General features: G+C 36.5%; 1 protein-coding gene across 1 annotated transcript in view; it reads left to right on the forward strand.

The window, feature by feature from the left end:
• The window catches only part of zfand3 (zinc finger, AN1-type domain 3), a 42,796-nt gene that overhangs the window by 16,323 nt on the left and 4,344 nt on the right, over positions 1-22,129 (forward strand). The window contains exons 2-5 of the mRNA XM_056471080.1: positions 11,311-11,351; positions 11,439-11,618; positions 12,048-12,113; positions 16,062-16,229. Coding sequence (XP_056327055.1) covers positions 11,311-11,351; positions 11,439-11,618; positions 12,048-12,113; positions 16,062-16,229 — 455 coding nt within the window. The remainder of the gene's footprint in view (positions 1-11,310; positions 11,352-11,438; positions 11,619-12,047; positions 12,114-16,061; positions 16,230-22,129) is intronic.

Here is a 22,129-nt window from a genome sequence, read left to right on the forward strand (position 1 = left end):
GGGAGTGAGTGTGGATAGTGAGATCATCTGTTGTGTTCGGACACACCGTCCCCTGTGATTCCCACAGAATAATCTCATTATTTCTAAAGAAAACCTTCACCGGCTGAATGTTGCTTTAATTGCCTTTCATTGTAAGTGCTGTAATATCAGACAGTAGTGTAGGAAACCAGCATGTACTATTTAAAACATGCAGCAATTCTGTTGCTTGTTGGGCTGCTTTAGAAGACACACACACACATGGTTGTGATTTGGTCATCTGTGTTTATTCAGTTGACATTGGTAGGACTTCACATGCTGATATTGAACAGCTCCTGCTTCTGGAATGTCCTGAGTAAATCAGTGCATTTGCTTTAGGTCTGGTCTGAATACCATTTTCTTTAAGCTTCTGTAAATTATTAACTTTGAATATTTGAGTAAGAATTTAATACTCAAAATGTAAATTTCAACACATCTGCAAGTTCACTTGGGTGAATGCGCCGAATGTGATGCCATCGCAGTGTGGGTGGAAGTTTGCTTTGAGTGCGCGCATCATCATTTCAGGTAGCGGTGTGCACAAAATCTTTTGTAAATTTATGCGTTGTTTCACATCCAAAGATGGACAACTTCAGGCCAAGTTGGGTGAAAGTGCATGTCACATCTTAATGGCCTGTTTCCACTGAGTGGTACAGTACGGTACGGGTCATCTTTATCAGGCTTGCATCTCCACTGCTGAAAGGGTACCTATGGTACTCCTGGTGGGCGTGGTGTACGACAGAAAGTTTCAGTCAACGTCATTCTCGTTCGAGAAAATGTCTACAGTAAAGCTGTACAGGTCGTACGTATCAAATGAGAAGCACTTCTCAGAAAACAGATGCTTTACACACATAAATACTTGTGTAGAAATGTTTATTACTAATCTTTCTATGAACATAATTTGATTATAACTGCAGATCAACGACAGTGTGAAACAGCCTACTGTCAAGTCTGCAATTATAAAAAAAATAAAAAATACAACATATATGAACACATACAGCCCCTTACAGTCTCTGATATGTTATCAATTATAGAAAACTAGCCACATAAATAGCTGCATACATTTAGGCCTTATTTAGGTTCAAAAACAATATGCAACATATAGCCCACAGTCAGTGCAAACCTCTCATCTGCATCTTTAATCTTCAGCAGCACATGTAACCTCTGTTAGAAAGTAATTCCATTAATCCGAGTTCATAATAGTCCAAAAGGTGACGATAATAGTTAAAGATGGCAGTTTGTTCATGTTTGCTGAAAAAATTATTTGCTCCTTTGTTTTTTCTGGCTTCTCCTTTGTTTTTTCGTGTGTCACTCTCACGTTTTTTTTCTGAAAGGATTGGGTTTCAAAAGCACTTCAATAATCAAGCGCATGCTATTATTATCAGCTCAAGAAGTTTGTTATTTTAATTATAGACGCGCACGCGAGTGCAAGCAAGAAAGCTAAACCGTTTGCGATTTAGACTGGCTCGTAAAAAAACTACGGGGCACAGGGTAGAATCTGCTCTTCTTATTGGCTTTGTGGCTGTTTAACAAGATGACGACAAGGTTTATTTGAGCTTGGGTCGACCATGGCTCGTTATTATATGTATATATTATTACGGTGGAATGTCTCAGCTTTGTTTTCATTCTAGCTTGTTGCGCGAGCGAATGACGTATCTCTGTAAACCGATAGCGTTCAGCTGCATGTCTAGCTCTGCCTTTTGGTACCCTTGGTACCCTTTGCAAAGGGTGACCAAAAAATGGTATGGTATGGTATGGTTTGGTTCGAACCGCAGCGTACCATACCACACAGTGGAAACGGGCTATTAGAAGCCCCTACCCAAAAAAAATCTTAAGTGTAGTCCTTCTATTCAAGCTTTGAAGTAAAAGAATGCATATATTTTGTGCATAGGTTGTCAAAGGCTTTGTTTTATTACTTTTATTGTTGCCCCCTGTTGTTACAAATAATAGTACAAAAGCCTCCATAACTCGCAGGTTTTTGTATATTGTATATTATCTATATGTATATGTATGTATATATATATATATATATATATATATATATATCTATATATATATATATATATATATATATATCTATCTATCTATCTATCTATCTATCTATCTATCTATCTATCTATATCTATCTATCTATCTATCTATCTATGTGTCTGTCTGTCTGTCTGTCTGTCTGTCTGTCTGTCTGTCTGTCTGTCTGTCTGTATGCATGTATGTATATATATATATATATATATATATATATGTATATGTATATGTATGTATGTGTGTGTGTATGTATATATATATATATATATATATATATATATATATATATATATATATATATATATATATATATATATTAGGCATGGGCCGGTAAAAGATTGTGTCGGTATGGTATCACTGTATTGTGATTTAATGCTCTAAAATAAGTTCTTTTTAAATGTCTGGGTAAAAAACCACTTTTCCCCCATTGAACACAATTAATTTTATTTTAAGAAACATTTCAAATATGTTGGAAGAGTAGCTTTTAATGTGGAGGGCCTCTTTTGCTGGAGATACTTTTACCCTAAAAAACTAAATAAAATAGTCACAAAAAACATGTTAAAATATACATATACCGCAGGAATGGTAAAACAGAAAATTCTGGTGGTTTTAAGACTTGACTTTTCCTAACTTTTGACTTTTTCATGTCTGGTGGTTATGTTGCTGTGGACTAGAGCTGTACGATTAACCAAAAATATTGCCATCTCGATTCGACCCTACACACGATCTTAATTTAGCTTCTCTACGATCCAGCCAACTATACTTTCAAGGTTAGGAGAGAAGCATGAAGGTGGTCGTCTTTGCATTGTTTTATTTACGTTGCCCAGCAACATGGACGCTTCCAAATGATGTTAAAAGTGTCACATACTGTATTTATAAGGTATAATTCACCCAAAATTTAATTTCTGTCTTAATGTAATGACGTATTTGCGCGTATTACGCATTACACGCATGAGCTGAAGTACTGTTTTGTTTACTACCGAGATGATGCACACTTGCTTACCAATGATGGCTACTTTAGTCAACAGAAGCTGCATAGACTGTGAATAACAGGTGATAAAGTTGTAAATAACGTTCAATTTGTTGCACAGAGTGATCGTTTGGGAACTGATTGGGAGGTATGATTTGCATGTATGTTTGTTTTTTCTTAAAGTGACGGCAGACATGAGCGCACTCGGCAGCAAAAGTGAAAACGAAAGTGGGCACGTCATGTAAATTATCTAATTGCAGTTATGATTACGACAAGCATTTGATATGTTTTTTTCGTTCATAGCAAACACAAAGTGTTGTGCATAAAAATAAATGCTTACTGGTCCTGGGTCAGTAAAACTACTCTAGCCTATATAATGCATGAGGGAAGTAATAATGTAATAATGTTGTCAATGACAAATGACAAGCATACAGTATGTCTCAAACATAATAATTTAACTTCAGAATTATGAATAGCTGTATTCTGATGTCATCACTTTACTGTGAATTAATAACCAGGACATATTTAAAGTCTGTTCAAGTCCACCAGTCCAAGTCTATACAAAATTAAGCATTTTAACCAACAGTAGACCTGCAGATAGACCTAATATTATTATTGTTAATCATATGTTTGAGAATCACAATAATAATAGCCCAGTCAAATTAACTTTTATTTTACACCTATAGAATTGTGAGAAAATTGTGATCTTTATTTTAAGCAAAACAAAAATTGATTCTCATTTTAGGCAGGCTCATGCAGCCCTACTGTGGACCAAAGGAAGTGTAGCGTTTTGTTTAAGTCGAATCTGGACATTTTTAATGAATAAACCTCTAATAAACTGCAGAATTGCCAGAAGTGCGTGCCTCATGCAGGGAGAAAATATGAATCTCAAATTTGACAATCGGAGCCAACCCACTGAGTAAGTATTCTAATAGGATATTCTGGTCCCTAATTTATACATATATGAGGGTATTTCCAAAAAAACAAGAAGCTCTTTGTTTCATTGGTCTTTCATTAACACTGTTGAATCAGTTTAAACTATTATTATTTCAGTTTTGAGGTTATAACCCCAAACATGAGCATAAAAGACACTAATGATGTGGAATTGGATGAGAACATTTTTGATATGAAGTAATATAAAGAGTATAAAGTCTGTAAACACACAAAAAACAACCCAACTTCTGAGTTGTTGTTTAAATTGTATTTGAAAGCAGTTCAGATTTAATTACGCATCTGTTGTTTTTGAAGTTTTATAGAAATGAATTAATGAAAACTTATCCAAACGTTAGTTTTGTTTTGTTTGATATGCATTTGGATCCAATTATTTGGCGGGAGGTTTATTCTTCACGAAGCGTTGCATCAAGCACATCTCTAAATTAGACTCCGTGTTATTGTGGTTATTTAGAAAATGGCTTGATTAATGGTGTGATGTGATTTTTGTTCTTCGGGGTTGTTGACTCTTCAGAAGGTGGGCTGAGGTGTGTGCGCACGCTGAAGTCTTGATTGGGATGTTGCTTCTTTTCATAAGCAGTAATTGCAGATGACATTTAACAGGAGATGTCAGATTAATCCGGAGAGAGGTCTGCTTGATTGGCTTGGAATCTTGTGAAAAGACCATAGAGACACACACATGCATACACGCATACATAAACTCTGTTTGCATTGTTTTAAATGTTTAAAAAAGTCGCACTATTTGTATACAATGCTATGTATTTCAGTTATGTAAAAGCTGCTGCTGTATGATTCGTGGGGTCATTTGCCTTGTAATTGGTGTAGTACTACCAGTGTGATTCTTTCAGGCCAATTTGCCAATAGGTTGTAAACGTGTGATGGGCGGACTTGTGGAAAAGAATTGTTTTTACAATACATTATGATTGCAATGCTGTTGCAATCGATTCACAGACAATATATTGTGATTTTAAAAAAACAAAAAGAGCATCTATTACTGGTTTTTGAAAATGACCTTCAATGCAGTATGCGACACAGCTGTAAGTGAATGAAAACAGCTGAGGTTTAAATCTGAAAATGCGTCTTGTTTAAAAATATTCAGTGTTTCCTCTAGGATTTTTTCCAGCTGTGGCCGTAGACTCTGTGGGGCATTTTACACAGATCGACCAACTACATTAGGCATTGTTTCACTGACAAATGTCGTGAGCGCAGTATTAAGTCGAGATTATATTCATGTAATAGCCTACGAGCATATCAGTCTCTGCTCGAGCGCCGATTTCCTCTGCTCGTGCACAAAACGTATTGCGCGCCCTCAAATATACGCTGCTCAAGTGCAGATTATCTTGTGCGCTCTCAAATAAACTCTGCTGAAGTGCAATTTAGTGCGTTTATGTAACAAGTATGTCTCCAACATTTATTAGATTTGCTAGGAGTATTTATGAATGTCTCCAATAGACCTACAGAGCGGCATTAATGCGTCCTGAAGTAAAGTGAAACGGCTATACACTCCAGCAATATAAAGTCACTGTATGCAGAGCTATAGACCTTAATAAAACTATAAATAAACTATAAATAAAATATAACTATAAATCTAAGACTATAAATAAAACATAATTATGGAAACTGTTCATCATAACGGGTCAAATAAAGAAGGCATTACAGAAAAGTTTGCGCTGTTTAATACGTTTTTGGTGCGATTATAACCCGCTATTTAAAAAAAACGACCAAATGTTTTGAATGAGAAGCTGTAATGTAGCCGTGGCGGGATGAGTTTTGGTGTGGCGTCCCGCCATGAAAAAATGAATGTAGCAGAAACCATGTTATTATATTTTTATTTTTAAATAAAAGTTTTGACTCAAAGTCGTTTAAATGATTTGTTGTTAGTCTGGATTTTTTGCCTGTTCGTATCGACGTCAACACAAAACAATACCAAATATTAACTGCCATACCCGGTAAAACGTGAACGCACCTTTCCATTCAGATACTAGCGGACTGTGAGGGATCATGTGATTTGATCACGACGTAAAGATTACTATCAATGAGAGATAACCAGACATGCGGCCGTGGGAAATAAAGGGTTGAAGTTCATTTTCAACACCACAGTATAGCCAACCTAGTGCTGTGTTTGTTCATGTAATTTTTTTTGATGATCGATACAATAACCTACCATGCAGTGTGGCATTTGCCGGCTGTTTGTTATTAAAGGAAGAATCAGCAAAGACTACTAATGTTTGAGACTTTGTCAGTAACTGTTACACAGTTTGTATGGACCAGTTTCTTCTTCCTCCAGATTCTGTAAGTGTTTTTCCTTCCGACACAACGTGAAGTGTGAATAAAATAGTTAAATAAGTAAAGTCCACTGGTGGATTAATTCTGAATGTGTGTCGTTGTTATTACTTGGGGTTAGGGTTAAAAGTAGAGTAATATGCTGGTGTTTAACTGCATTGCTTTAATGCATATACATATACACATATACTCTGTGCTCTGACTACTTCTTGGCCGTTTCTCTCCGTCTCTCACTGAACCCAGTCAACCAATCACAACAGACTGGGTCATCAGACCAATCAGCGCAGATTAGCCTCACACAAAGGAGGGGTTTGAGTACAAAGAGTTCCAGCTGATAGAAAGCCAACAGTAACTCTAATAAGCATTCGTTACAACCAAGGTATGCAGAAGAACATCTCTGAACGCACAACACATCCAACCTTGAGGCGGATGGGCTACAGCAGCAGAAGACCACACCAGGTGCCACTCCTGTCAGCTAAGAACAGAAAACCGAGGCTACAATTGGCACAGGCTCACCAGAATTGGACAATAGAAGATTCGAAAAACGTTGCCTGGTCTGATGAGTCTCGATTTCTGCTGTGACATTCGGATGGTAGGGTCAGAATTTGGCATCATCAACATGAAAGTATGGATCCATCTTGCCTTGTATCAACAGTTCAGGCTGGTGGTGGTGGTGTAATGGTGTGGGGGATATTTTCTTAGCACACTTTGGGCCCATTAGTACCAATTGAGCATGGTGTCAACACCACAGCCTACCTGAGTATTGTTGCTGACCATGTTCATCCCTTTATGACCACTGTGTACCCATCTTCTGATGGCTACTTCCAGCAGGATAACACACCATGTAATAAAATGTGTATCATCTCAGACTGGTTTCTTGAACATGACAATGAGTTCATTGTACTCAAATGGCCTCCACAGTCACCAGAGCTCAATCCAATAATGCACCTTTGGGATGTGGAGGAATGAGAGATTCACATCATGGATGTGCTGCCAACAAATCTGCAGCAACTGTGTGTTGCTATCATGTCAATAGGGACCAAAATCTCTGAGGAATATTTCCAGTACCTTGTTGAATCTATGCCGTGAAGGATTAAGGCAGTTCTGAAGGCAAAAGGGGTCCAACAGGGTACTAGTAAGTGTACCAAATAAAGAGGCCAGTGAGTGTATATCGCCTAAACGATTTTTTTCCAGAACTGTGGTAAACCTTGAAACCATTTATCGTCCCATGCCCTACTCATAGTGCTCATGAGACACCTAATGTTTTTTTTTTTTTTTTTTTTTTTTGATGGATCAACAGGTTTAACTGCATTAGATTATCTCTATAACCATCATGCGTTAAACTGTCAGAACACATTTCCAGTCTTTTTATGGCTACCCTGCCGATGTGTTCATGCGGTGATATGCTCTTCAAGACTCATCTTCTTAATATGCATTATTCCTACCCACAATGCCCTGCTCTCTCCCCATGCTTCCTTCCGCCTCCTTGATTGGGCGCTGATTATGATTGCTCTTGATTGTGTTGAAGAAGGTCTGTTGATGTTGTTTTCATTGCTAACCTGTGGCATCCTGAGAGAGCGAGGGTTTTGAGTCTCATGCAGGAAGTGCATGCATCTGTGTAAATAAAGTGTTTGATATGTCGCCGCCTTCAGCCTGCAGGTAAAAACAGTGAAGAGCACTTCACTGAAGAGGCAACTGAAGCTTTGTTGTTCACACTGCAAACTATTCAGATTAGTTTTTCAAACGTGCCCACTAAAATATCTCATTAAATAAGTATTAGTTTAGTGTAGAGGAACATCTAAATTGTAAGTCGTAGCAATGCTTGTTTTAGGACCTAATTTCTCTGTGGCTCTTTCAAGTTCTTTTCAATGAGTCGAATTAATTGATTCTGAATCAAATTAAGGGCTATATGTTGGCTCAGTGGTTAGCATATTAAGAAGGTTGCTGGTTCGAGTCCCGGCTGAAGCAGTTGGCCTTTCTATGCTGAGTTTGAATGTTCTCCCCGTGTTGGGATGGGTTTCCTCTGGGTGCTCCGGTTTCCCCCACAGTCCAAAGACATGCGGTATAAGGAATTTTTTTTCCGCTTGATATTATGAGCACTGCTCCATTTAAGCCCTCGCCATAGTAGTCATAATAATAGCAATCATATTTCCATCTGTTTCAAGCTACGAATATTTGAAATTACATATCAACAGAACAAAACAGAAATATGATCACAATCTGAGCACTTGCGATCAATATACTTCACCCGCAGCTGTTTTTCAGTAATTTATAAGCCTCATGTCCATGTCAGAGCTACAATTCACTGATGTTTCATCGGTCTTTTGGAGATTTAGTCATTGGTGACGATGTTATAGCGGGTTATTTTCTGCTTTTATATTTGGTGTCGGATAAATATTTGCTGGTTGGGAAAATCTATTTGTTCACTTTTGCTGTTTATACTTTGATTTGCATTTCAATTTATTTATTTCTTCCACTTAACTGCAGATTAGAATAGAAACTGCATAAAGAGCACACAAACATGCTGACAGTTATAGATACTGTACGTCGTTATGGGTCAATGATGCTGATATTCGGCACTAATCCATTAGTTTCCCCTTTGTGGCTGTTCTTTCTATGAATGAATTTTGTAAAAGCACTGTCCGTGCTTGTTTCCTCGTCGATTAGTAACGCTATATTTCATTACACAACATTTATCTATCAGGCTTTTTTTCAGGCTGTTGAATGGTTAGCGTTAAGACGGCTAGGCTAACCTTGCTTCAATTTTGATTAAATTATTTTCTTATCGGTTGCCTATTATGTCGTGAATATACCCCTGTAATGCATACTGCAGTCCTTTTTTGTCTGGCTTTCTCACATATCTCACCTCTTCGCTAAAAATGACTAATTATATCTCCCTGGCAATGTCTGACACTGGCACATACATACTGTAATAGACGTGCCAGGCTCGAAAGCTTGACAGGCGTAGCAACAGTAACTAAGGAGGGCGGGGCTTAGTGAAGGATCAGTTGAATAAACTAAAATGGCCGTAGCGTATGTGAATGAATGAGAGTGTATATGTGTTTCACAATACTGGGTTGCAGCTGGAACGGCATCAGCTGTGTAAAACATATGCTGGAAAAGTTGGCGGTTCATTCCGCTGTGGCGACCCCTGATGAATAAAAGGACTAAGCCGAAGGAAAATGAATGAATGAATCAAATTTAACTTTATTTTGCTTTGCTATTGAATTATGAAAGACTATAAAATTGTTGTAGTGTTTATCATGGTGTTACATTTTATTTGAATGTCCTTGTTAAAGTGTTACTATTCATTAACTACTGAGTAATATCTATTAATTAAAAATACATACTATTTGGTTAGGGTTAGAATTTTTTTACTGCTTTTGTACAGTATAGTATAGAAAATATGATATTGCGATATGAATACAATTTCAACTGATAGCTTGAATAGCTCGATTTGGAAAGATTTATTTATTTATTTTGACTGATTTGGGATTATTGTAGTGATTATTTTGGGATTATTGTGTGAATCATGTATAAAATATAATGAACAATTTAATGCAAGATTTTCATTTTATACATGGGTAAACAAATTGTATTATTGTTATTAATAAATACATTTATTATTGACTTTTAGTTTATTAAAGTTACAATTGGCATGACATGGTGGCTTAGTGGGTAGTACTGTCACCTCACAGCAAGAAGGTCCCTGGGTCAGTTTGCATGTTCTTCCTGTGTTGGCGTGGGTTTCCTCCAGGTGCTTCGGTTTCCCCCACAGTCTAAACACATACACTATAGGTCAGAGATCACCAAACTTGTTCCTGGAGGTCCGGTGTCCTGCAGATTTTAGCTCCAACCCTAATCAAACACACCAGAACCAGCTAATCAAGGTCTTACTAGGTATACTTGAAACACCCAGGCAGGTGTGTTGAGGCAAGTTGGAGCTAAACCCTGCAGGGCACCGGACCTCCAGGACCGAGTTGGTGACCCCTGCTATTGGTGAATTAAGCTACATAGGCCGTAGTGTGTGTAAACGAGTGTGTATGTAGTCAAATATATATATATATATATATATATATATATATATATATATATATATATATATATATATATAATAAATAAAGGGTCAAAGCTGAAAATAAAATAAATGAAAGTTACAATAGGTACAATATCTTCTGCCTGAATTCACAGTCAGAAGTCTTCTAAACGCATGCATATAACAAACTTTCACTGTATTGTAAATAAAATCCACAAATCTCATGCTTTTGAAATTATGGCCCATTCAAATATAATACCTGTGTATAAACTTAACATTGCACACCCTGCAGTGTGACTACTGCAGATGCACACATTGCGATTATGATGCTATAAAGATATATTGTGCATCTGTACAGTATAATATAACATTTCTTATTACAAACTGGTAGTTACATACCAACATACATGGGACGGTAACAACAAAAAACAAGCCATGCTGTCTAAATAAAATATTAGATTGAAATAAATATATAAAATAAATACAAATATTCCTGCAACTGTGGTGCCCCAACACAACCTGCAGATTTGCCAGTTTAATGAATGACTCCCGCTTGCTCAAAAAGACATGCTCTTTCCTTAAGATATGTTCTTTTGCTTAATAAATCATATCTTTTATGAATGTAAAATTTTTCCCAACTCCATGATTGACGTATATCAGATGTTGGTGCTGTTTCAGACAGTGTTGTGAAATGAGTGGTTTTGCAAGTAGGCTGCTAAGGGAAACGGCTTGTGTTTCATATTTGCTCAGTCTTAATTCTGGTGTGACCACGCCAAACGTTAGGTTAATGCTTAACTGCATGCAAGTCATTTTGGACAAAAGTATCTGCTAAATGTAATGTAGAATTTAGCATAATTAATAGTAGTTTCTATAATAAGTACACATGTAACATGGACACCTTAACATAAGTGATTACCAATTGAAGTTACTAATATTTTATGTAGTATTTTGATAGGAATTCCCATCATTTTAAATGCACTATACTTTCTATACTGGTATTTAAGAGAATATCTTCTTTGTTTTCATTCTCCAGGTCCAGCAAAACCATGAATCTTTGCTCCAAATGTTTTGCTGGTAAGTTACTTTGTCTGCATACTCAAGACTGCACTTGAATCAGTGTGTTTTGAGAGACTCCCACACACACTCTGCTCTCTCCATCAGACATACAGAAGAAGCAGCCAGACGAGGACTGCACTCCAGAACCCGCCCCCAGCTCCAGCAATAGCCAATCAGCAGTCTTCTGTAATGAGACGAGCAGCAGCAGTAGCCAAACCCTGTCCTCCAAGCCAGCCAGCTCCGAGGAGCCCTCGACAGAAGCCACGCCTCTTCCTGCACAGGACGGTGAGGACTTGTTTTCTGTCTTGGCTTTAATAACGGAGATGAAATTTTGCCGTGCATTGCGTCTACTCTCAGATGGGCCCTAATCATATTAATATTACACAGCGGTCATGGAAAATGATAGACTGCTGAAAGAGAATATTGCAGATGAAACAGATCATCTGCCACGTTCTAATAGTGTTTGTTTACGTTTTGGGCAATATGAAATGCCAAATAAAGTTTGAGACAACCTGAAAGTCTGAGTGCAGAGGTATCTGCATCTCAAATGGTGGGTTACAAAAAAAAACACCCCAAAATAGCAACACCAAGGTCATGGGTTTGAATTCCAGGGAATGCATGAACTGATAAATGCAATGCAAGTCACAATGAATAAATGCATTCGGCAAATGCATAAATCTAAATCTTCTATCATTCTCTCTCTTTCTCTCCCAGAAGTCTCCAGTACAGACACCGCTCGCGGCACGCTATCCACTCCTACAAAACGACCCTGCGACTCAGGTACACTGTATGTGTGTGTGCGTCTGGCAGCTTTTGATAGCCTAGCACATCACACCACTGAGTTGTAAATGTACAGCAGTGTACAAATGGGGTTTGCAAGTCTCAAAGCAGCTGTTTGAAGTTAATCAAATCCAGTTATTTAGCTTTTTTTAAATTAATGCATTATTTTTCCCTCTCCCTCTCTCTCCCTATACATTACCAACTCTCTATCCAGAAAGAAGAAGAGTTTTAAAGCTCTAAAAGCACCGAAAGCTGTGGTTTAGACTGACTAACCAAGGTCAGAGAGAGCTAAATCAATAGAGTTGAAGCTGTGGTCAAGCCATACCCGCTGTCTGGAGCATTTGCAAACTTTCTGCCGTCTCTTTGCAGACACTTCATGATGTACTCAGTTCTTAGGGCTGGCCGGTATTGCAGTCTATTTTGTGGTGCTGTTATAAAGTGTCTGATGATAGATTTTTTTGTGGATATAAATATATCCAGACTGCTTAGAATTATTGACATGTTAGAGCAATAAAGAAAAGATGCACATTAACACACATTTGAAGAAGTAGACTGCAAGCTGCTTCTCAGACCATGTACAAATTCAGTTTCAAGCATCTTAAATGGATAGTTCATGCAAAAAGTGACATTTCCTCACCACTTTCTCACACTCAGGTGGGATTTTCTTCTGTAATTGAACACAAAACAAGATATTTTGAAGAATGTTGGGAAAAAAGCAGCCATCGACATCCATAGTAGGAACAAAAATACTATTGATGTCCTTTTTTTTTGAATATTCTTCAGTATACACTGACCAGCTACTTTATTAGATACACCTGTCCAACTGCTCGTTATTGCAAATTTTAATCAGCCAATCACATGGCAGCAACTAAATGCATTTAGGCATGTAGACATGGTCGAGACGATCTGCTGCAGTTCAAACCAAGCATCAGAATTGGGAAGAAAGGTGATTTAAGTGACTTTGAACTGTGGCATGGTTGTTGGTGCCAGACGGGCTTGTCTGAGTATTTCAGAAACTGCTGATCTACTGGGATTTTCTCGCACAACCATCTCTAGGGTTTACAGAGAATGGTCCGAAACATGCAGTGAGCGGCAGTTCTTTGGGTGCAATTGCCTTGTTGGTCAGAGGTCAGAGGAGAATGGCCAGACTGGTTCCAGATGATAGAAAGACAACAGTAAGTCAAATAACCACTCGTTACAACCGATGTCTGCAGAAGAGCATCTCTGAAAGCACAACATTTCAAACCTTGAAGCGGATGGGCAACAGCAGCAGAAGACCACACCGGGAGTCAATCATGGAAACTTAGGCTTAGGGTTAGGCTACAATTCACACAGACTCAGTAAAATTGTAAAATTGGGAAAACACTGCCTGGTCTGATGATTTTTCAATTTCTGCTGCAACATTCAGGTGGTAGGGTGAGAATTTGGTGTCAACAACATGAAAACATGGATCCATCCAGCCTTGTATCAATGGTTCAGGCTGGTGGTGGTGGAGTAATGGTGTTGAGGATATTTTCTTGGCACACTTTGGGCCCATTAGTACCAATTGAGCATGGTGTCAACGCCACAGCCTACCTGAGGATTGTTGCTGACCATGTCCATCCCTTTATGACCACTGTGTACCCATCTTCTGATGGCTGCTTCCAGCAGGATAACAAACCATGTAATAAAACGTGAATCATCTCAGACTGGTTTCTTGAACATGACAATGAGTTCACTGTACTCAAATGGCCCCTACAGTCACCAGAGCTCAATCCAATAGAGAACCTTTTGGATATGGAGGAACGAGAGATTCGCATTGTGTATGTGCAACCAACAAACCTGCAGCAACTGCATGTTGCTATCATAGATCAAAATCTCAGGAATATTTCCAGTACCTTGTTGAATCTATGCCATAAAGGATTAAGGCAGTTCTGAAGGCAAAAGGAGGTCCAACCCTAGTACTAGTAAGGTGTACCTAAAAAAAGTGGCCGACGAGTGTATATTTCTTTGTGTTAAACAGAAAGAAACTCAAACAGTTTTAGAATAAGTAGATGATGAGCAAATGATGACAGAATTTTACTTACATTTTTTGTTGACTGTCCCTTTAAAATAAAAAAGTGGTGAATATAGTTAAGACATAAACACAGTTGTTTATGTCTTAAGTGAAAACGAAGAGTGTGAAAACTGGATGTCTGTATTAAATTCATGTATGATGTCTTAAAGGCAAAGATATGATCACAAGTAGGTTGAGACACATTCCTGTTTACGCCATGCTTTAATTGGTCCCTAGTGACCAGTTTTTTGATTTCCATTTATAACACCTTAGCAACCACCTAGGACGTGCATACATCCCCGTTACCTCAAATCTGCTCAAATGTTTAAACTAATTGTGACCTATTTAATTTTAAATCACTTCTAGATAAAGTGTGTAGGACAAAATACTTTATCCTGTAACACTTTATAATAACTACACACTATGAACCATCTATTAAGAATTAGCAAATAGTGAATTAATTATTTGTTAAGCATTACTCTACATTAATAAACGTTATTAAGCAGTTTGTAAATGCAGCTACAATTGCTCTAGTCTTGACTTACAAGTACATGTGTAATGTGTTTCATAATTGATTAATTCTTCATTACTAAATTAAGTATTGCATTATTCACAAATCCAGTTATTTAAACATAGTTGGTGGTATTTAAAGATCATTCAGAATGCGTAAGTGAATGATTAATAAACTATTTTAATTAACATTTATATATCTTATTATTCAGGCATATACTAATAGTTAATAAATGCTTTATTAATTCAACTTCCAGTTTTGTGACCTAATCTTATGTGAGGACTATTTATGCTTTATAAATCCCTTATAAATGACAATTAAAGGCTCTAAACAGGAACAAAAATAAACGACTTTATTAATTTCTATTAATTTGAAGATACACAATTGATACTGTATCAAATAAATCTTTGCAATCTTAACTAAAATAAAAGTGCAGTTTAAACATCTCTAAATAACATTGAAATGTTGTATCATAATACATTGTAAAATTATTATATTGTTTTGTTTGTCTCCAGTTATTCGGCAGTGTTTAAACTTTACAGTAATTGTATTTTTTAGAAAAGATTGCAAAGATGCTTTGTTCATACTGAGCCTTCAATTGTCATTTATAAGGGATTTATAAAGCATAAATAGTCCTCACTTAACATTAGGTCACAAAATTGTATGAAGTGGAGTTAACAAAGCATTTATTAACTTGTATAGTAACCATTACTATATGCCTGAATAATAATATATATAAACATTGATTTGAATAGTTTATTCATTCTGAATGATCTTAAAAACACCAACTACTCTTAAATACAAATGGTTAATGCAATTCTGAATGTAGCAATGAAAAATCAACCAGTCACAAAGTATGAAAGTACAATTATTAAGCACATTATAAATATGTTTGTAAGTCTAGAATACAGCATTTGTAGCTGCAGTTATAAACTGCTTACTAACATCTATTCATGTAGAGTTAACGCTTAAATAATGAGTTCATTATATTCTATTAATAAATTATTCATAGTGTGTAGTTATTATAAAGGGTTACCCTTTATCCTAATTTGTTAATGAGATGAAGAGGAAAAAAAGTGCTGTTAAACTCAACTGCTTTTGTGTTATTCTCTGTAACTTAATAGCTAGGGCCAGACAGAATCTGCGGACGTTTTTTTGTTATTTCTGCGCAGAATTTTGTCCGTATATTTTCCAGATATATGCAGAATGATTTTGGGAGTATCGTGACTTGCCTTTAAAAGTAAGTTAAAAACAACTGCCCTAATTTTGTCAACTCAAAACTAATCCTGTAATTCTGAGTTTGTTCAGCCAGAATCACGGTGCAGGCCTCGGGTTGTTCAGCAGTAATTGTTATGCCATTACAGCTGAGTAAGCATTAAATGTATGTGTTTGTGTGTTTCAGCCTCAGGTTCAGAGAGCGAGTCGTCCCCGGAGAAGCGTGTCCGTGTGGGAGAAGCCTCATGTTCTGAAGACTCTCCACGGGTTCCCAGGCAGAAGAATCGTCGGCGGTGCCATCGCTGCCAAACCAAACTGGAGCTCGTACAACAGGAGCTGGGGTCCTGTCGCTGTGGTTAGTATCACTGTCATTTTCTGCCAGACGAGAAAAATGACGCTTCCTGACTTCCATTAAAGTCAGGACAGCTTTATTTAGGATAACGAATGATTCCTAGTTTCTTCTGACCGATTCTCGATTTCATGTGAGCTTCAGATCCCTCAAAAAATCTAAAATATATTTAACCCCCCTTGGTCATTTAAATAAAGTGAGCGTTTAAACATAATTGCGCTGCTAGCATCAGTTCTCCTGGCTGTGCTGGTTATTTTTTTTGTCTTGTTTTGTTAAACTGAAGGTGGTATTGCAAGTCATCAGTCTAATCACAATTCCCACTGCTCTGCTAATACACTTATGGATCCCACTGTTCCCGTGACAGCTCGCATCGGTGTCATTATCCCACCAGGGTTTGTCTTAGACAGCACTCCTGCAGTTATTCAACGTTGAAAACTCTGCTGCGTTGTCGTCCTAGGGTTAAGAAATTTTCTGAAGTGCTTTTTATAAATTTACAGTGAAGTAAAATGTCTTGTTTCCACTGAGGGGTACAGTACAGTATGACTCTGTATGGGTAACTCTTATCAGGCTTGCGTTTTCACTACCAGCATACTCTTAAGACTGAATTATACTTCGGCGTCGAGTGATTGCTTAACCATGCCTTTATACTTCTGCATTCTGTTTGTGTTGCTCTGCAATAACACTTCTGAAGCGCTAGATAGCAGTGGGGTTTCTCTGTATCGAGTTTTTTTTTGGGGGGGGGGGTTTGTTTATGCCTGGAAATACCTATAATGCTACTTTACTGTATGCTTAAACTCTCTCTTAAAATCAGTTCACTGCACTTCACCGCTGTTCACAAAGCGCAAAAATAAATACAGGGACACTGGGGTGTTTTTAAACCAGTGTAGATCAGTTGACCCATCAACGTATCGCTGGTATGTCAGCTCATAGACAGATCAGCTGGTCAGCGTGACTTTGAAACTCTCCAGTGTCTCTGTATCTGTGTTTGCACTCGGTGAACAGCAGTGAACTGATGACCTTCACAGCCAATCACAGTCATTTCTGTTGTGGGACTATTAGTGGGAAATGGACGTATTTTAAAATTTCAGTACCGAAATTCCAGTATCCATCCATGTACACTCGATGCAGCAGTATAAATCAGCCTTTACTTGGTAGGCATGTTGTTTGCCAGAAAGTTCGACATCAGTTCTCAATAGAAGAAGAAAGGTGTATTTGCCGTTCACATATTGTGTCTTTTGCATCCTCAAGAAAGAGAGAGAAAGTTTCTGTGTAAACTAATAGCATTCAGCAGTGAGTCTAACACTTCTCTTTTTCTTACCATACTGTTTATTACTGTACTGTGCTAGGTACTTTTATGAAAGAGTCCCAATAAAATGGCTTGGTACTGTTTCCTATTTTGCTATTCAGATTGGCGTTGGGTCTTTAAAAGTCTTAAAATGTCTTGAATAAAGTTTGCTTTATAAAAAACCTTCAAAACCTTTAGAAAAATTTCACTTACTGCAAAACAAATGTCTTCAGTCGGACAGACCCAGGGAATATTTTAAATTGTAAAACTGGGCCAGTAGAAAAAGTCCTTAGCTTTGGGGGGTGTTTGTGTGTATATCAATTTAATTAAATTCATTTAATTTAGTGTTAAAAAGGTCTTAAAGTCATAAATTTGATTTGTTCAACTCTTCTAACAGCGAAAATGGAAATAAAAGCATACTGCACTGGACTTAGTGGTGCTTAGTGGAAACAGGCCATTAGAGCAGTGTTTCCCAACCCTGTTCCTGGAGGCACACCAACAGTACATATTTTGGATGTCTCCCTTTTCTGACCCATTAACTTCAGGTGTTGGAGTCTCTTCTGATGTTATGATAAGTTGATTCAGGTGTGTTTAATTAGGGAGAGGTTGAAAATGTGTACTGTTGGTGTTCCTTCAGGAACAGGGTTGGGAAACACTGCATTAGAGAATATTTGACTGATTCGTTTATATGCTTATATCCTGAATTTAGCTTGTACAAAAGAATAATGCATAAATCATTTAATAAAAACCATTGAGAAATTAGGGCGGATAATCGGAATTAAAAATTGAAGTACCATTCTTAGAAATATTGAAAAACCACCTCTTTTTGTCCTGCATTAAAGAAAAGAAACAGAAAGATGGGGGAAAAGCCCTGCCTCAGAGTGGCAGGCGACATGTGCGATCACAAACACTGTCATGTTATCTTGTGTTCAGATGCCTGATGTTTGGGAACACAACCTTGTGAGTCATTTCTGGGAGGAAATTTAACCAAATCATATTGATGACAGACTTTGGCTTTTCAGAATGACTAAAACAACATTTGAGATGGTGTGCTTGAGATCAGCCTGCTGGTTAGTCCATTTATCCATTCACATGATGTATTATGATATGAGGCAAAGTGTATTGTTGCACATCTGAAGACTTCATGCACATCTTCGGACACTACCATTGCGCAATATCTCAAATACACATAAAAATACATGGATATACGGTGTTCTTTTTTTTTTTTTTAAAGCTGATAACTTAATCTACTATATATATATATATATATATATATATATATATATATATATATATATATATATATATATATATATATATATATATATATATATATATATATATATATATATATATATATATATAGATAGATAGATAGATAGATAGATAGATAGATAGATAGATATGCACATTTTGCAAAGTTGCTCCTGAATAGCGCTATATTATTCACTGGTGTGTGCAGCTCTTCTGTGGCTGCTGTAATTGAAACATTGTAAGCTTTTAATCATCTCTGACTCATTAAAAACACCATGTGTATTAATGAATATATTAAACTTCTTAACGCGACTCTCTTCTTAATGAGGCTCTTAAGACAAAATGGATTCTCCTCCGTGTGCGCAGAGCTGGTTTTATTTACATGGAAATGAACTCTGATCGCAGTTTGTAGACTCTCTAGAAAGTCAATCTACGTTTGGTCGGCCTGTAATTAAAATGAGAATAAAAAAATAACACCTTACTAATCATAAAACAACTTTGTGGTCTCCCCTAATTTAATTATGTTATTGTAGCTTATATTTTTGTACTGCTAATTTCAGAATGAATTGTACTTCTTGTGTTTGTGTATGTTATTTCAATATGTATTATAACTAGGGCTGGGCGATTTGACCTAAAATCAAAATCTCGATTAATTGAACATTTTAACTCGATTATGATTAATAAACAATTATTTTACTTTTATAAATATATATATTTTTTGCCTTCATAGGTTAACTGACAAGTTTTGTACAGTAAATATGCTCACATATGGCAAGTCATTTCTGAATGAAGGGTGCATTACTTGATTTTAAAATAATTGACGGGAACGCGCACTGTCTACTATTTGTGATCATTTATTGAAGGTTAATGTTGAACTACTGAAATTAAAACACGCACTGCCTAAAATGAACAGTCACTTTTTTCTCAGGGGTCATACAGTCATGGAAAACCTGGAAAAGTCATGTATTTTTGACATGGTATTTTCCAGGCCTAGAAAAGTTTCCTAAAAACAGAAAAACCCAGAAGGTTTTGAAAAAGTCATGGAAATTACATTTAGTAGAAATTTTTGTCCAAAACGACTTAAGCTGCGGTCACACTAGAGCTTGTGCTTGTGAAATTCTGTCGTACGTTGCTGCGAAAAGGGGCGGGGTTAAACAATATGATTAGACATTTAATAAATAAGAGCGATTGCTCCATATTTAAATTTTCTTATTTTAAATGATCTTCTATTGGTCTCACGCAATCACCTGATGTGATTTCGCAGGTAAGAATTGACCAGGCTTGAACTTCCGAATGCAGTGAAATGGGAAACGTGCCGCATTCGCATGCCTATGAATGGAAGTCTATGGAGCCAGTCAGTGCGATCGTGGCTTTATAAAAGAAGTAGTTTTACCTACTATTACTAGTTTAACAAACTATTAAGATTATCTAAAATTTGTTTGACAAATGTCTGTATATTGAAATGGAGGTTAGTTGTTTTTACTTTTTTTCTAAACATGCTCTCACATTATTAGTGCTGTGTAAGCATCATCTATTTAACATAGATATAAAAATAAATTATAACTATTGCGTGTTTTATGATATGCTGTATTAAATTTAACTGTTTCCTTATGATTTCCCATGTATATGTAGACATTACATGAAACATTAGGTTATGAAAATTGACTTGAAAGTCCTGGAACTTTTGTAGTAAAAATGTGTATGAATCCTGTTTTTTTATAATAAAGTGAAAATAAATAACTTGCAGTGCTTTTCATATTAAAAGTAGAAAATAAGCAGTATCTCTTCTAAATAAAATAACTCTTGTATATGCTGTAAATAATATTTTAAACAGTGCATTTTTTGCATCTTCTGTAAACAGATATTTGAATGTAAATAATTTGAATGTTATGGAAAATATGTCTTCTCAAGGCATCTCTGGCACAGCTTACAATCATCGTCAATTTAGTGCAAAGTAAGGTTCGAGAATGGATCCATCATCTTACTTGACCAGAGATCATGTGGCTGCAAAGTGGCAGCAGAAGTATAAATCAGCCTCGGAGTTTAAAAGCTGATTTATACATCTGCGTCGAGTGATCGGCCTGACCTTCACGGGACTCCACACTTAACACTAAACACTCGCTCCAACCAGCTCTCTGCTGTTCTGCAGCTCTCCGTGCTGCCCACGCGTGTCAGCGCTACCTAACCAACACATCACAGAGCTTGTGCTACACGTCAACGCTACCAAACCACCCCGTTACAGAGCTTGCGCTACACGTCATCGTAATGTGGAGTTACATTTTTTAGAGGTCTGTGGGTATGCGACTACGCAAAGGCTGCGCTGGATGGAACTATACGCGGTATGAAAATCAGTATAAATCAGCCTTAACAGAGCTGGGGTGACTCCACACACAGTAGGGAAAATAATCGATCTGGGAAAATAAGATCGATTATAGATTCTGATTGTCGATTTCGATTTATTTTTCGATTAATCACTCAGCCTTAATTATAATTTCAATTTATTACTTTATTATCTATTATGTAGCTAGTAATTTCTTGTTTGGATATTATATGACATATTTGATTGCCTTAATTAGGGTTAGTAGTGTTTTTTAGCATATTTTTTCTCAGTTTACGCATTAATTACGAATGATTCCTCAAAATGTGTGAGAGAACACATTAGAAGCCATGTAGAAAAACTCTTTTGTTGTGGTACCTTTTATTTTTTTTGTTTTTATTTATTCAATTATTATTTCATTCATTCCTTTATCATATTTCATATTATTTAGTCTCTAACAGCTGATCTGTAGACAATGCTACGTTTTTGTCATATTATTAAAACCCTAAATTGGAAGAAAAGGGAGAACATGGCCCCAAAAAATCCCATAGAATTGCACCAAAGGAGAGACAAAAGCCATATCTCTGTTTAGGATATTGAAGAGACTTTGGGATTTTTTTGTTTTTATTGATGTTATATTTTTCCTTGTTTGTTTGTTTTTTCATTTGTTAAATTATTTGCTTTTTAATTATTTATAGGGCTGTACAATATATCGTTTCAGCATCGATATTGCAATGTGATCATTCGCAGTAGTCGCATGGCAAGTATATGCAATGTTGAGTGTGGATTATAACTGATCATTTCACAAGTGTTTTTTGAGGCCTGTGACTGTGTGAGGGTTTTAAAAGCATTCAGGCATAAGAAAAAGAACAGTTTGAAACTTTGAAAAATTCATTAAAACGATTTATTTTATGGAATTGTTTTACAAAACGATAATTATGCGGTATTATTTTACATTGTATTATTCAATGTATACTTGAATATATTTGGAGGTTTGAAAAACAATAAAACGCCGTTTATTTAATTAGCATTTTTTATTGAATTTATCTA

This window comes from Danio aesculapii, chromosome 13, assembly GCF_903798145.1.
Source record: "Danio aesculapii chromosome 13, fDanAes4.1, whole genome shotgun sequence".
Lineage (NCBI taxonomy): Eukaryota > Metazoa > Chordata > Actinopteri > Cypriniformes > Danionidae > Danio > Danio aesculapii.